The 17895-nt window shown below is 39.7% G+C and overlaps 2 protein-coding genes across 2 annotated transcripts; both read left to right on the top strand.

Moving 5' to 3' along the window:
• Positions 1-223: 223 nt before the first annotated feature.
• hoxc13a (homeobox C13a) lies at positions 224-4341 on the top strand. Its single transcript, XM_080900010.1, has 2 exons — positions 224-1050; positions 3156-4341. The coding sequence occupies exons 1-2, from the start codon at positions 399-401 to the stop codon at positions 3410-3412; spliced, it is 909 nt and encodes a 302-aa protein (XP_080756136.1). The 5' UTR covers positions 224-398; the 3' UTR covers positions 3413-4341.
• A 4537-nt stretch (positions 4342-8878) lies between these two features.
• On the top strand, positions 8879-13186 carry hoxc12a (homeobox C12a). Its single transcript, XM_080898014.1, has 2 exons — positions 8879-11675; positions 12753-13186. The coding sequence occupies exons 1-2, from the start codon at positions 11087-11089 to the stop codon at positions 12989-12991; spliced, it is 828 nt and encodes a 275-aa protein (XP_080754140.1). The 5' UTR covers positions 8879-11086; the 3' UTR covers positions 12992-13186.
• Positions 13187-17895: the final 4709 nt, after the last annotated feature.

Below are 17895 nucleotides of genomic sequence, written 5' to 3'. Positions count from 1 at the left end.
CAAATATTTTATTTTAATTTTTTCTTTGCACAATGTTATATGCCCTGGCATCTTCAGAAATCGGCTAAACTTCACAGGTTGCTTTCGTTTGCTCCAGATCGTGAACGTATCCAAACTCCCCTTTAAGGGTGTGGGTCTAGGTGATTTAAGCCAATGATATGACTCGGTGTTCTGCAGGAAAAACGGTGACACTTGAGGCAGTGGGTCTTTAAAGGGCTGCTCTGCTCCTGCTCACAAGCTCAATCTCGTAGGACTTGTTAGCGTATCACGTGCCAGATTCTTAATGAAGTGGACACACAAGAGCACTATGTGCGCATGCGCTCGGTGTAAACTGTAGTTGGAAATGAGGTGTCCGTCTTGGAGTAGTCGACTTTTAAAAAGCATCGGCAGCCCGTGATATGACGACTTCGCTAGTTCTGCATCCACGCTGGGCGGACACCTTGATGTACGTTTATGAAAAAAGCCCGAATGAAAACAACCAGAATAAAAGCCAAACAATGGAGGGACTGAGCGGTAATTGCCCTGCGACCCACTGCAGGGACCTGATGTCGCACCCCGCGCTGGGACGACATTCTGGCACCATAGCGACCCACCAGGGCTCCGTCTACTCGGATATTTCCTCCACAGACACTGGCCGACAGTGTCCCGCTTCTCAAACATCATCAAGTGCATCTTTGAGTTACGGTTATCCCTTTGGAAACCCATATTACGGCTGCAGATTATCTCACTCGCACAACGTGAACTTGCAGCAGAAGCCTTGCTCGTACCATCCCGCAGAGAAATATGCCGAGCCCAGCACAGCGCTGCCTACGGAAGAGCTGTCTACCAGGGCGAAAGAGTTTGCCTTCTACCCGAGTTTCGCCAGCTCGTATCAGGCTGTTCCCGGATATCTCGACGTGTCGGTGGTGCCCAGTATCAGTGCCCACCCTGAACCGCGCCACGACGCCTTGATTCCCATGGAGGGCTACCAGCACTGGGCTCTCCCTAATAGCTGGGATGGCTACAAAGAGCCAACACAACCAACTCATATTTGGAAATCACCTTTCCCAGGTATGGAAAAGTATAATGATTTTTAAAGTGTTCCGGCAGATTGGAATTTCTGTAGTAGTCCAGCTGCTTGCAGCATTTTAATACGCATTAGGGCTATTAAAAAGCAGGCAGATAGTTTACTTTGCTTTCGTACTGTGGTCATCTAATTTTATTGTGTTAAAGTCTCCGTATCAACTTACCAATGAGCCACGGGAAACTAAATCTGATGAAAAAACACACAACTGTAAATTCCCATGTCTGTCATCACGTGTAATTTTCCTGCATCTCTCATTTTATGCGGAGATATTCATATGGTTTGAAGTTCAACAAATCCCCATGCATTTCTTTGAAATATGCATAAATTGAAAGTAAATTGGAATTCCACGTTAAGGTGGGTTTTCTGGAGCCCATCCTTTCTGAGTATTTGCTTTTGACAGTCATATGATGACAATAGTTAAGTTTCGTCACGTAGAACAGAGAGGAACAGCACTGCATACCTTTGCCCCTTGTATGACAATATAGTGGCTTAGCTAGCCTGCTGCGTTTGGATGGTGCCAATAAATCTTAGCGCCCCCGTGGTGCGTCTTTTGCATATATTAGGATTCATTTATAACATTTGCATTACATACAGATCTTTGCATCATGTCGTATAAATGGTTCAAAAAGACGGACAGGCTCACCTTTTACGTTGTTTGCCATCACACAGCATGCCTCATATCAATAGCATGCGCCAGTATGCACTTTACAGAGTGTTTAGGCTACTTTGTTTAGCTTATGACTTTATTATCTTTTTGAAATCTGTAGCTATTTTTAATTTCTGGTAGGGACCCCATTGCTTTTTAAATGTTATAAATGTTACAAGAGCAAGCCACGCAAGCACGGGCACGCAGACATTTACGCGCGTACACATGTACGAACACACAAGTGCGCGCTGCCTTTCTGTGCTGTTTCAGCCACACACACAGACTGACGTCCTCTCACGCGCATCAACTGATTTTCTTGCAACTAAAAACACATGCAGTGACTCTCATATCCAGTCAGTTATCCTCAATTTAATGACAAGATATAACTGAATGCTTGAGGACAGTGAGTCAAATAATAGGACATAGCTTTAAAATCCTTTAGCTTAAATAATGTGGATTTCCCCCCAATTTCATGTTTAAACAAGAATAGTGTATCGTAACAATCTCTTGCTGCCAATTATAGGGGGCGAAAAACTGCATGTATTACAGCTTGCCAGTATTTGTGTTAAGATTGCCATGCTTGTCCTGTCATGTTTTTGCACGGCTGTTTTGCATTTAGCTTTACTCTTGAAGAAAGAGACTAGTCACAAAAGTTAGGTTAACTTAAAAAAAAAGAACTACGGGGAATTAACAAAAAAAAGTGAATAGAGTATAAAAAAGAAAATTGCTTTATATTATGAATAAAACTAGAATCTTTCAAGAAAGCCTTTAAAGAAAAGTATAAAATATGTTAAACATGTATAACTTTATTGTAAGAATTAAAAACTTAAAGTTGCCAGCTGTCTTCAAGTTAGATGCCAGATTGTGATTCCTGTGTCTTACTGGTGACTGGTGTGTGGCACACACAACCGGACCAAATATAATTACACTTATCAGTCTTACCCCACAGCTTGATTACATGTCAATGGGAGATTCGTTTAAGATAACAATAACCGCAGTTACGTTGGTCCACAGATTATCAGTGAGATCAGATAAAGTGTTAGTATGAACCATAACTGTCACTTGATATTGAAAGATCATTTACAACAACTGGAAGTTATTCAGTCACCTCTCCACATGTCAGGTGCAGCACACCAGAGATTCTGACTTCCAGAAAATTTTAACTCTGTAGCCCATTCCCGTCACCACACACACACACACACACACACACACACACACACACACACACACACACACACACACACACACACACACACACACACACACACACACACACACACACACACTCAAAGAGATTGTATTTTCCTATTTTCACTCCAGTAGAGTCCATCCAAATTTGACCGGCCTTGTCAAACGCAGCATTGCTGGTTTTGTGAAATGAAACATTGTGCTATTTTGCACAGCGACTAATATTTTCCTGGAACTGTTCCTATTTTCTTGCAGATGTTGTGCCATTGCAGCCTGAGGTCAGCAGTTATCGTCGAGGGCGTAAAAAGCGTGTCCCTTACACCAAAATCCAGCTCAAGGAACTGGAGAAAGAGTATGCAGCGAGCAAGTTCATCACCAAAGACAAGAGAAGGCGGATCTCGGCCGCCACCAACCTTTCAGAGCGTCAAGTCACCATCTGGTTCCAAAACCGACGAGTCAAGGAGAAGAAATTTGTCAGTAAATCCAAGAACAGTCATATGCACACCACTTGAATGGATGAGCGACTTTCTTGAAACTGCAAGTCACACTTTCCAAATCATCTTGCCATATATTTACCTCTTCCAATCGTAGTTGAAGAAATTTCTTTTGTATTTTTAATTTAAGTTCCATCATCAACTCCACCGACCACGCAACCAAGGTCTCCGATTTCAATTTAGAGATAATGCTCTAAAAACTGTGAAAATATAAAAATTCACTTCACATTTTGTTTTATAGGAATGTACATATATAAATATATAATATTTAAAACGATATTAGTATTTCAAAGACAAGTATTGTGTGTTTCTTTTCCTGTTTCCTTTTTCTAAGATTTCAAAAGGACTGATGATATTTCAATACTTGCAACTGATCAAAACAGAGGACACGGTTTAATGTCATTTTTGAACTGTAGTCGCCGCATGGACAATGGTTGCGGTGGCGAAAAGACATGCTGAACTTGAGACTTTATCGTCTTCAACAAAAGACTTTCGGAAGAAAGAATAATTTTCTAAATAAAAAAAGGAAAAAGAAAGAAAAAGAAAAAAATGTTACATCTGAATTTCAAAAGCTATGTGTGTGGGATATGTAAAGCCTGGGGTAAAACAAAGGCTGCTATGTCGTTAATCTGTACAGTGCAATGCCTTTCTTATTTAATTCATATTATCTAGTATGGCGGAAATGTAAACTGGAATATCCCCCAAACCTGTATTTTTTCCTTTTATCAGTGAAGGATTCTGTCATGCAACCGGAATGATTGTAAACCATTAAAGTCAGTGAGTATTACACATAAATGCACAATCGTTTCTATCTTGTTTTGACTTCGTTGGTGTAACATTGGAGATGATCACACGCCTTGTACGACGCCTGTAATTTCTACTTTGGTGCAGTATGTGAACTGTTTTGTGGTGTTGAATTACGTACTGATAACGTGTTTCATAAATAAATGATGATTATGAAAATGCTCAAATATCCAAGTCAATCAGCCACCCTCCTCGCAGCATTTCCTTTCGTTTCAAGTTACACCGGTGCTACTAAGTAGCAGAGACCCAGACCTCTATCGCTTTTCCTCTACAACATCCCAGCAACGGATGGGCGAGTCCAGATTTTTATTTCGCACAATACTCGATTAAGAATAACTGGGCAACCTGGAGTCATCTTGTTGGCAAGCAGGGATGATACAGTGATTAGTCACGATTAGTGCGCAACAAGGCATACTGGCACTTGCAAAGTCAGAAAAACATAAATGAATAACTATGCTGGAATTTACTTCTTTCTTCCACAGAGAACTACAATGTTGAGACTTACAGGACCCGTTTATTTACATAGATCAGCTTTGAGAAACGGAGAAATGTGCTCATGAAGTTTGTACCGCAAAATTCCACCGCAATTTCCATCAAAGTTAAAGGCAGTGCATTTTTTTCTGTTATTTAGCATTCGTTCAAGTTTCAGAATAACTGGCATTCAGCGAATCAAATGGCTTATCTACCCGCTCTCACGCGAACATTTAGCGGGTTATTATTTTCAATCCTTATTATTTTCCATCCACAGGTACAAAAGTGTTTTGTTGTGGGTCTAACGGATACGTAAAAACCGGCAACCTTTAAGAGGGCAAGAAACATTGTCTTAATTAGACACCATCTGTACTGAGAGTATTTATTCAGAACATATTTTGCTGATTAATATTTTCCAACATACTGACAAAACCTGAGTAGATTTAAAAGGCAAAGCACTTGCTTTGGTAAATGTAGTTTTAGTCCTTCGCTGGATTCGGTGTACAGGCTCGAGCCTGCTGTAATTGCAGTACGGAGTTGTTCCAGGTAAACCTATACACAGGTTGCAGTTGTATTTAAATTGAGAAGCCATTTCACCCAGCCACACACACACACACACACACACACACACACACACACACACACACACACACACACACACACACACACACACACACACACGGTCTATCTGCGTCTTAATAGTAGGTCAATTACGCACTGACGCTAAAAACACAATTCCCCACCAAGGCAACATTATGCAACAAGTCTGTGTGGTTTTGTTTATGTACATGTTTTTTATGTGTTTAAGGAGAAGGTTTTGTTGTATTTTACACGCATCCACTTGTTTCACATGCAGACTTTAGTCATGAATTTCTCAAAGGTAAGTTAGGCTAGGCTACTTGTGCAACAGGAAATGACGGGAGAAGAATAATACGCGGACATAAACGGTTAGACACGAGTGTCCTGAGAATAATTGAAGATGCGGTCAGTTTATTTTAAGCTCCTGGTGACTAGCCCACATCAAGTCTGTGATTAAATGTTTTATCTGAATTAAAACCCAGGTATATGACTCTTCGTGTGAGATGTAAAGCGTGAAAACGGTTTCTGTGCCTTTCTTTAGTCTTAGCATTTTACGCCTGAGGCCTTTCATATTAAATCTAACGTTAAAGCTAATCCCTAAAAAAACAAACAAACAAATCCAACCGAATTGATCATTAGTCTAAGTTTTGCTGTGCACTTTCATTTCTTTATGTGCCAATTTCTGGCGCGCTGTGTCAGACTTGAGGCTCTAAGCCGCCAGATTTCAACTTTTGTTCGTTCGTTTCCTGGATTTTCAGTCCCTGTAGAAAGTTCTGGCTCCTCTAATTTACCCTTGACCATGACTATGCAGTCACTTTGACCTTGACATCACAGCGGATTGTGAATAATAAATAGGGGGTTGGACACCACTGCTGACGGTTTGTTTGTAGGCAAACAAGGTGTTATTTCCCAGTCTAGACAGACGGGCTTAATGACATGCCATAAATACATAAAAAGGGGAAGTGTAGCGATATCCTCTGACCTGCGACTCTGACCATCTCTAAGAGCGGTGCATTAACATTTTGACTCAGTTGTTTTTTTCTTTTCTTTCACCCCCCCCTCTTTTTTTTAAGAAGTCATCTAAAAGTACTTGTTCTAGCCCGTACCTCCCAAACCACCAATGGTTTCATGCACTCATCATGAGGTGTGTGTGTTATTGACCACGGAGGACAGGTAGAACTTTTGACGCCTCACACCAACATCAGTAACCCTCAGCAAGCAGCCATACTGCCTACACAGCAAGAGGAAATAATTATACGACGTCGCCCACAATAAAACAATTAAAGGTACGGCTGTTTTCTTCCTAATATGGCAGTAGGCCTACATGGACTTTGTTTTAGGACATTTTGTAGCTTTCAAAAAAAAGTACACTGAAAAAACAAAAGTAAGGAAGAATATGCTGTGACAAGCATAACCTTAATTTTTAAATGTGGTTTATTTCTGTCGATGAGCTACACTTCGTACAGCGACGACGTGAACGTTTTCATATGTAAAAATGCACAGCTGTTTATATGTATTTTGTTTCAGAACAAAAGTATGCGCTACGTATTTTTTCTTTAGCTGTGTATTTAAAGTCCGACCAGTAATTTGCCACATAAATTGGCTAATCTACACCAGCAAAATGCAGTGAAACGAGCGGAAAATGCGCTTTAAAACATACGCGTGTGTAATGCTGTAACAACCATGTTTTTAAAGCGTTTTACATATACATATATGAAGAACAGTACATAAACTCATGTGTAAATGTATCAGCGTCGCAATAAGCTACACGGTTCCCCTTTTTTCATCTGCTCAGTTTTAGGCCCAAATCGACATCTATGCCAAATATGTTAAATAGCCAGATTAGTAGTTTATGTGCCAAACGGGGAATTATGCAGCATATTAAACCATACAAAACTGCTTCAAAACTAAAAGAAAAAAGTAGCCCTTGCGTTTTGCTGTATGTGGAGGTGTGAAAGCAGCAGGCCACCGTCAGCTATGAAAAAGGGGGCTGATAACCTCTGGTGGTGACCAGAGGAAAATATCAGGAAGTGTTGCAACAGCATTTTTCTTAATGTGTTTTCGTTCATGTCTAGTTTTAGCGCCTGGTTGACATTTTTTCCAGTGCTTTTGACAATATTTGCGGAACACGGAGCTTACCTTTGTTTCATTTTGTCCAATTATTTTAAAGTAAAAAAGATTTTTAAAAAAGGAAAGTTTTCTGTCAGCATTTAAAGTTGAAGCCTGACGTTTAAAGCTGACAGAATGCCATTTTTATCTTAGTTATTTTGCAAGGGCACTGCTGTCTGAATTAAACCTTATATTATACCATCAGTGCAAAATTATTTGATGTCTGTAAATGTGTTATTTGATGTATTCTAGGCATAATATGCTCGATCAATGTAAGACGCAGAAGGCTACCGAGACTTTCAGCGTTTAGTTGTTTTATTTATTTATGCATTTATTTGTTGACCTCACTGGAAAAAAAGGCGACTTCATATTTTTTAAAAGTTGCACACTGTTCAAACATGTTACAAGTGAATTAAATCTTGCTAGGCATACAAGCCAAGTTTTGTTCGAAAATTCATACTCTAATAGTCATAAACAGCCCTAGTTAATTAACACTTTATAGTCAAATTTTTTGATTAAACATTTTACTATACAGGCGCACAGGATACTAAAGTTGTCAAGTTTGGATTAAAAATTAATCCAGCTAATAAAATAAAGAAATCAAAGAAAAAATATTCTTGTCTAACATTTTTTGACAGTTTCTTTCGATACAGCTGAGCACAAAGTGACGGTCAGGTTCAGATATTGATTTCTATAAAGTGAAGCTTTACTATTGATCCTTAGTTTGCGTATTTTAATTTTTTAATTTTTAATTTTTACACAACAATCTCCGGGTTAAATTATAATGAATACGTATTCTATTTGGGTTGTTTTTTAGCTTCCTTAATTTGAAATTCAAAATAATAATAATATCATTTTCCCTCGGAATGATATGCGCTGTTCTTAGAGATATAAGTAGCAGAATTCGTATTTTATCAAAAGAATGCATATAGTTATTTTTGCAAGAAAACCGCATAAAACATAGTGTGTTGCTGTAAACAAACAAACAAACAAACCAAAAAAGCTCTTCCAAAACATTTAATCTAAAACGTTACCACTTTGTGGTTCCTTATACTTCCCTTGGTGGTTAGTTTTTCTTGAAGGAGGCTTTTAAGGGGTTGCACATAGCTATAACTGTGGCAACCTGCCTGCCGAGAATCAAAGAGAGAAAAGGGGAAGAAAAGCCCTTTGTTTAGGCTATTGCCCTGTCTGGACAGGGACCAGGGGATTGCACGAGACTGTTTTCAATATCGAGCAGACAGTGTACTAGACAGTGACCTTGACAGTGCTATATGCTTTAAGTTCTTTATTTTAAATAATAGATTTTCGTTATGCTAGAGCACAAGGCCTATAGCCCACGGTCACATATGACATCATCGTCGAGCTAAAGATGCACAGAACAGACGTGCAGTTGTTTGCACGTGAAATCCGGATCTGTGGGATACTTTGGATCAGAGGCGTGGAGAGACGAGGCAAGGAGGCGCAACACATGGCCTCTTTCTCCGAGGTAAAGTGGCGACTTAAGCCTGCACATTACTTAACGCATGGACGTCCGGGACATTTTGTTGTAAACATCACACTGTGCTGTTTTGCTTTTGTCAACTGTTATAATAACATGAGAAGCTGTGAAGTGATAGCGAGGCACCCAAATGCTTTTCATAAGACCGAGGCCTAAGATATTATACTGGATTGATGTTGTGCTGCATTGCGAGACTCCCTAACTAGATGCAAGAATGTGCAGTGATAGGAGAGGCAGTGAGACCAAGGGAGAGAGATAAACCCCGACAGATCCCCAAGAGCTTCTCCAGTTTAAACATTTGATATTTGTTCTTTCTATTTAAGGCTAGAGCGAGGCCCGGTGCCTTTCGGTTAGATTGGATACATGGTCACAAGTTACGGACACAGCTATCAGATATCGGCTGACTTGCAAATCGTTCCCAAACCAGTGTTTAGGTGAATGCTAATGTTCTCACATAACACCTCATTGGCAAATTTCTAATTGGCAACTAGCGACATTCAGCACGCCGCATGTGCAGGCTTCTGTAAGCCGGCGCATTTCTGTTAATGCATAAATTCATAGTGCTGCTGTCAATAAATAAAGGGAATATTAATGTATTTTATATTTGGACCTTTACAACAGATTTTCTTTTCTTGGTGCTATGTTAACAAGGCTGATATTTTTACATTTGTTTTGCATTATCAAATATACGGATTATATATCTTTAAATTTAATGGAGATATCAACTCTCACAATACATACTGCAGTTTGCTGAACCTCATATCTATTCCTTTATTTTAATGGAGTATTAAAGTTCAACATCAAGTTCATCCCACCTTGTGTCGTGAACTTGAGTAGGCTGACGATGACATAAGTGGGCTATGTTATAGCTATGATTTTTTTTTTAAATATATGTCGTCGGACTTTTTAAACCACCTTGATTGAAATAAGCGGAGACTGGATTATGACAACTTTAGTAATTATATAAATTGATTTTTGGTAGTGGTGGTGGTAGCAAAATTTGAATTTGCAGGGCGATTGCAATAAACTGTTGCTGGACTCGTATAATACTGAAAGAGTTTAAACGACTGTGCAGTCTTCTTAGATTTATTTATTTATTTTCAAGAATAAGAAGCCTGTGTATCCTTGAGGGGAATGCAAAAGCCATGGATCACTTATAAGAATATGTACGAGGATTATGGTCATTTGATGACCACGGACCACATTAGAAATAGTTGGGCCAGCTGTTTGCAGAATACCTAAATCACGTGCATATGATAGTGATTTTTTTAATATTTTTTTTGAAAGAAACTGCACTTTGGCGGACTCTGAAAAGTTTGCGTGTGTGTGTGTGCGTGCGTAAACAGAGCGCTTTTGTCAGAAAATAGGATGACGGTATCACAGAATATCTCATATTTGTTCAGTGTCTTCCGAGCTGCATCCACAAATCAACTAATTAGTGCGTTATAAAGCAGAGAGACTCTCGGCTGATTGAATCAGCTAAGGGCCCTCTGATATCTTGTAAAATTCATATAAAAGAATTGTGAGAGGTATAACAATCCCACCAGAGTTTGGCTGCGAACGTTTATTGGTGGTATCTGTTAAAGTTGTTCATGTGAGGTGTACTAGAGAATATTATGTGAAATATACCCTCTTAAAGTAACCTTGTAGAATATCGTCCTCCTTTACAGAGCCAGTGGCTTCAACCTGCTGACCCCGTTACTGTAAATATGAGTAGAGTGCGGCAATGAGCATCAGTCTTTTCTTAAAACAAGCTTGTAAAATTGGGACATCACAGCTTTATATGACACGGAATTCGACCATAATTTGCTAGAAAACAAGATGTCATATGCACCCTCTCCTTCAAGAAAAAATAGTTTTCATAAGAAATAGCATTTAAAAAACTTTTGCCAGCTTATAAAGATATTAAACGAGGCCATGGACAGTTCCACGAGTGTAAAAGGAGAAACAGTCTGGGCTCCTTTTGGACGCGGCGTTGCTCGAGTGAGCAAAAACAAGATTCTACATTTTTAATAAAAGGTTTATAGTATTTTTAAAAAGCATATAAACCTCAGTAATACAGAAGTTAATGTTTTGTTTTGTCTGAGATGGACCAAGTGGGTGGTACCATGTGTAGCAGAATTTAGCCTGGACACGTGGTCTGAGAATGACCAATCAGGCGCTCCTCCAGGTTTAACTACGTTAAATGTCAGATTGCAATAAACTAGAAGCTGTTGGTCGGGCCCGCGGAAATGGGCGAGCATAATCTCCTTAATCCAGGGTTTGTGGGACCTTTGGTAAACATCCACACTGGAGACACATTTTACTTTCCGAATTTTAGAGCCTCAGGGGGACAACTGGCGGGGCTACCGTCTCTCTCGTACCCGAGAAGGGACAACGTTTGCTCCCTCCCGTGGAATCCTTCGGAGCCGTGCAATGGATACTCTCAATCCTACTTTAGCAGCCCCGTGTCTATTAACCCTTCCTTCAATCGGTCGTGTGAAATTACCAGACCAGAGGAAGGCAAATGCTATTACAACAATGGCAACGGGAATAGGGAGACCTGTTCAGGTGGCAGCAGTCTCAAACGAGAGGATAGGGCGAGAGACACATCATCCCTAGCATCTGACCACGGGATGCACAGTGGAATTGGCAGCACGGTTGCCTTTTCTAAATACGATTATGGGACCGAGCAGCTAACGCAAGACCCGCCATCCTGTCAGTCAATGGAGTCCGATTCCAGCTCCTCTCTGCTCAACGAGGGCAGCAAGCCTTCATCCAGCGACACACAGACCCTGGTGTCACCGGGAAGCCATTCCAGCAACATAGCCGCAGGCGGAGGTGAGCGTATTTTGTTTTTAACCACAGTTCTCACAATCGCACCTTCACATTATTTATAAGAAAGAACAGGCTGCGCACAGCGTACATTTACCGTATTAAACCGTCATTAGAGCTCGTTATCTTGATGCACAACATGCAGCTTAGGTTAGCCTGCAGGGTACTTGCGTGGTGTGCAAACGCCACTAGGGGTTGCCCTAAAATACTCCATGCGCCATGTGTACAGTTAGCGATAACCCCCAACAATCCATATCACAAGCAGCGTTTGAGTAAACAATTCAGTTCCGCCTTCTATTTTTTATAGCTCAGGCGAGGTTCTGTTACTTAGACATATAAACGGTTGACTTTGGTCTATTTTGTTCGCACTCACACAGATCAGTGCAGTGATTTAAAGAAGTGAGTCGCTTTGGTTGACTGCATCGAATAGAGACAGTTTTCTTTTTAATGACTCGTAAACCGAATTAATCTCTGTCGCTGTAGACTCAGGAGTCATTTAATATGCTTTGAAAGTCGCAAATAAGTACAGGGTATTTGCAAGCACGGCTCAATTACCACGTTAATGCTGCTTTAACTGCAACAATAAAACTTCCTGTGACACAAACCGCGGTATATTGGTGGGCTCCATAAAGGTGGCTGATTTTTTTTATACGTGGGGAACAAAAATGAAACGAAACTGGACAAGTCCTGATTTACAAATATTGGGATTTGAGTCAGAGACCAAAACAAATTCGTGGTACATGTGCAGGGAATGACAGCTTCCAGGGGCATTCGTTTTCTCAGTTTAAGATAAAGCACAAGCCCCACATCATGGATGTTTAGCAAATCACATCAGCTTACTCCAGCTAAACCAAAATAATACATTTATTTACATATACACATATTTAGAAAAGCGCCTTATCACAATGCTATTTAACAGGTTTGCTCTAACATGGCGCATTGCATACTGACTTAACTAGAGAGGCAACTTGACTTGGACAGCTGATGCCCCAGTAGGTTCCCCATAACCTTGGAGGTGACCGTGATTTTGCAACCGTGGTGACTAATCCACTGTGTGCTCCCCTCCTCTCCCCTCTTCTCCAGGTGCCCCGTGGTACCCGATGCACACTCGGACCAGAAAGAAGCGCAAACCTTATTCCAAGCTTCAGCTGGCTGAGTTAGAAGGTGAATTTATGCTGAACGAATTCATCACCAGGCAGCGGCGGAGGGAACTCTCCGATCGTCTGAACCTCAGTGACCAACAAGTCAAGATCTGGTTCCAGAACCGCAGGATGAAGAAGAAGAGACTCATGCTGAGGGAGCAAGCTTTGGCCTACTTTTAGAGATGCGGCAGAAGGTGAATCGATAGGCAGTAAAAAAGAAAAAGAAAAAAAAAGAGAAGAAAAAGGCAAGCCTTCTACGCTCCCTTAGGTCTTCTTTTAGTGCATGCAACCATCTACCCATCTTTTACATTGCAAGCATTTATTACCCTACTTTATTTCTAATATTTTTATATCAAAGGTGCGGGTTGCAAAAACCCTAAACAAGCCGCTGCCTGGCATCCAAAGCTATACACGTCAGTGAGTCTTCACGTTTTGGTATAATCGCACAGAAGAAGCTGTGAGAATGTGTTTGTGTGCGTGTGTTTTACTTTATCCCGATCTGTCATGACATTAGTGTACGGCCTAAATGTGTCTTTAGTGTAACATCTTTTCGGTTGACACATAGTGACGACATCAGGATTGTTACCGTTTTAGTCAGAGAAAATAAGGCGGGAGAGTCGGCGAGCCCTCGAAATAGGCCTAAAAATAATACTGAAGTCAGACAGGGAAGCCTGACTGGGGTGAATCAGTGCAAAAAGAAATGTCTGAAGTTATGAAGTGATAAAGAAGAATCTCGGTTTCGGTCGCCTTTACCTCCACATGCCATACTTTGTTAGGCAAGAGGAACAACGCCTTTATCTTGTCTCCATAGTTTTCGCCACGTTTATGGGCACGTTCACGGTCACGGGCGGCAGATCTGGAAGTCTGGGAGTCTGCGTGAGGAGGCGAGAACTAAAACCGCAGTGTAATTCATATCAATGTTTTTATGACTGCGCATTGAAAATTGATTGCCATGACTTTGTTCATGTGCAAATAGATTTCTGAAGGTATTTTCCACTTTCACCCCTACTTTTATTGCTTTTTTACGTGTCTTAACATCAACCACTGAATCCTGCATGGGTTGCGTTTCTTTCGTTTAGTGAGGTCACCGTTAGAAAACGGGTTTGAGCTGCTATAAAAAGTTTAAGTCCAGACTGTACCAGTCAAAAAAAGTGTATTTTACAATGAACTAGCGAGGACCTGTAATGGAAAGATTGAACAGTACTACACAACTGTGTTCAAGGCCAACTCGGTTACAGCGAGGGACCCGCCTAAACTCGCAACAGCGGGAGAATAAGTTGTTTTTTGGGGAAAGCGCATTTCAGAAACTCGGTGCTTATGATTTTTTTTAAATCAATATGTAGAATTAAAAAAAATGTAATCATAGGCTTATGTGTGTGCTCCCTTAATTCAGAGTGAATGCAGTGCATTATCCGTCATGTACAACGAGTAAGCTATAGCAGTGAAATGTTCTCAGCATGTTATTGATGTGAAATAATCATAAGTCATGTTCTGCAGGATACTTTTTCTGTAGGTGACTTTTATATTTTTTCTTCCAAACAAATGCCAACAAACTAAAACTTTTTGGACTCAAACGTCTTCAAAGAATGTATTAGTATTATTATTATTATTATTAGAATTATTATTACTAGAATTATTATTAGAGAGGGAGGACGGTCTATTAGACCTATTAATGTACTTGCTTTTTGCAATGTGCTCAGTGTTGCCCCTTTCTTTACCCTGTACTTGTGTACAACTTTGTTCAATGAAATGACATATGTTGGTATTTGCATCCTATTTGAGGAGGCCTTATCGCTATGTAATAGGCTAGTGCTTTATGTTATTGACCGTCTTGTAACAATATCGCATTCCATAGGCTATAGCCTATTTGTGGTTGTAAGGGCTGGAAATGTAGGCCAAAAGTGTATAGTGTCAAGAATGGTAAGAAATGGTATGTAAGGTTTGTTTAATTTTTTAAAATTTTACAAATGTTTTTATTTTTTTAATATTATTATCATCATCATTATTATTATTATTATTATTATTATTGTTTTACCATTCATGACATTTAAAAAAACGACGTTTCAATGTAGTAGTTGTTTATTATCGTTATTTTATGTCACTCCGATTGCATTCCTTTCTTTGCGCTTGTAAGGATTGCTACGTTGTCTTGTAAAAGTAATAATGATATGAATGTATATGCGTAAGGTCTTCAATAAAACACAGTATTGAAAAGGTTACTGGTATTAGCCTGTTATTATGTTGCTTATCTGAATTTTCTGCTTCAACACCAATGATAACTGTGGGGATTATTTTATTGGACGTGACCTGTAACACGGTTTAAAAGCTACACGCGTCCACCACACTGAAATAAAGATTTGAACATTAATAGGACATTTGAAAGCATTTGAAAGAGTGTTTTGTTGGCACATTAATTACACATGCTGTGAAACGTAAGAAAATAGAGCCCATTTATTTATTTATTTTATTGTTGCCGCAACAGATGCAAAGGTAGGTTATAGACAAATAGGTAAAAATGCAAAATTGCATCCAGGTGCATATTTTAAACTAACACTGAATATTGTGTTTATAAAGCCTGGGACACAACAACAACTACAAAACACCTAGACTGGTTTAAAGTAAAATTCCCTTTTCCGTCCTTGTGGTTTCTCTTGAAGTTCGACCTAATCAATGTCACTGGTATGCTACAAGCCTATAACGGCGCAGCTAAACACGCAATAGCTCTGTAAAGCAGTAATGGGGTTACACCCCAGTGCTCCATATAGTCGAGCCCTTTGGACTGCCTTTTCCTTGTGTATCCCATCTTCTGCCTTGCAGTGCGGATTTATAAGTGTGCTAATTATATATCAAAGTAAAGTTTATTATAACATGCACGCAGTCTTCAACAGTTTGCAGTCTGAGTTATGGTGAAGTAGGCTATGTTCACTGGAAACTGCTGTGCTGTCTGCATTTGGAATCAGATGTTGCCATTTCAGTGAACTGTGAACGTCTGCTCCTTGCAGCCGCCTGACTGAATGACATTCCTGACTTGGTCTGTGCGTGATCAGGCATACATGTACAAATGTAAGATTGCGTGAGCTCATTGCTTGGCACAATCCCCTTGGTGTTCGATTAACTATTGCCTCGGATATTTATGATTTAAGATATATCAGCGAGCTTTTGAAATTTCGAAACGTTTATTTTGAGTTGATAAAAGTCTTGCAGGAGTGTTACCGGAGCTATATCATATTGCTGTTTACGCAAGTAAAAGAAGCTGATATGTGTGTCTGTTTACCTTAATACCGACAACCACCTTCCTTAGTTAGGCGGATCTTAAACCGCAACAAAAGCCTTTCTAGTATTTTCATCAATTCAGAATTATTTTTGTACTTTTATGTGCTACATATGATTTAATAAATATAACGGCTGTACGGTCCTCCGTGAGGTTGTCTGTACACACTGCTTCAAAAACGGCACGATGTATGTACGGATACGAAAACAAAAATCTAAATGCTGATTTTTTAAGTAACCCTAGTAAATGTAATTAACACTTCTCCAATTGTTTATGGATTTAAATACATGACACTTCAAGGGAAGGCGTAAATGAAAGACACATGCTGGCATCATGTTGATTTTGCTTTGGCCTACCTGATAAAACGGTAGGCCTAAGCAAAATCTACATTTGAAATCGTTTCGATATATCACGGCAACTGAATTTTAATCATTTCTTTACCTTTAAAACAAGAAAGCAGTGCGTAATATTCACATATTTTCCTTTTTACGCAGCGATGACAACACACATGTGTCCGTGTATGTTTTAATGAATACACAGTGCATCATATCCACAAAGCGACGCCAATCTGATGCAAAACATTACTCGTTAAGCGCACCTAGTATTTGTTGCAATAATTAACTAAGACTATGAAATAATGCCAGGCGATCTTAAAGTGGCTTTATTGAATTTGATCACCGAGAGGACGTCGTTCATAACAGCTCCAGCCTTTTCAGGTCATCAAACGCGTTGTTGACCATGAAAGGAGATAAAATTGTATCTTATGTTTGTGCGTTGCCTTGTTAAATTGGTAAGAAGAGAATGGCATACGGAAAAAGCACAATCGTCTTTCTTGCTTTTTGTTTAATCGCAAACCTCCGTGGCCATACTATGTTACAAATATACAAATATATATTTTAGAAGGAGTCAGAAAAACCTGTCATGAAGCGCTGACAACACTGGCAGAAACTCATTAAGGTTCCATGGATCTGCTTCTATAACCCGCAAAAGAACCTATTGACATGAAAACGAGGGCGAGAAGCAATAGATATGAACCAGGATCCATGGTTTGTAACAAACTGCGGTAGATTAACGCTCACTTAACAAAGAAAGAGTAAAGTGCAATTCACAGCAGCAACAATTTGCATGACACCTTAATTCGAATGTATTTTGACAGCTACGTAATTAGACTAAGCACCCAAACAAGTCTACTTTCAGCACAGCGTGAATGCGATTAGTGTCATGACTAAATGACACAAACACTCGTGTGTATTTAGAGGCTAGTTCAATGCGTCATTTGTGAAATGGTTGGATTTTTTTGGGACTCATTAACTTGACAATCAAGCCTTTGAACTGTGTCGAATCAAATGCCGAACACGGAATTTTAACTTGAACTTCAAGCCAGAGTTATCTGTTAATATTATTTATTACTTTTTGTAACTTGTTTATTTAGACAGAGGATCTTTGCTTCACTTTATCATTGCTTGGAAGGTTTTCCACGTCCGGAAACACCAGTTCACGACGCCATTACCTGCCACTCTGTTCTTCTAAGGCTAAAAATGATTACTGCGTAATATCTAATTTTAGTTTGCCTTTACATGTCTTGTCTGCATTCTAAAGTGATCGAATTCCCTTTCTACAAAATGATGAGTTAAAAAAACCAAAAACAATCAAAGATATGCTTTGCGTTTCCAGACAATCTGGTGATATTTGGCGTTGCAGGGTTTTACAATAGGTCTTTCACAGCTCTTGAGCACTTTTGACTTTGAGACTGGCTAAATCTGTTTATGGCAGCCTGTCTCCGCGTCCCAAAGGTCACTGAGCTTCACAGTGC

This window comes from Rhamphochromis sp. 'chilingali' (genome assembly GCF_963969265.1).
Source record: "Rhamphochromis sp. 'chilingali' genome assembly, chromosome: 12".
Lineage (NCBI taxonomy): Eukaryota > Metazoa > Chordata > Actinopteri > Cichliformes > Cichlidae > Rhamphochromis > Rhamphochromis sp. 'chilingali'.
Note: the sequence above shows the minus strand (reverse complement) of the source record. Positions and strands in the feature narration are given on the sequence as shown.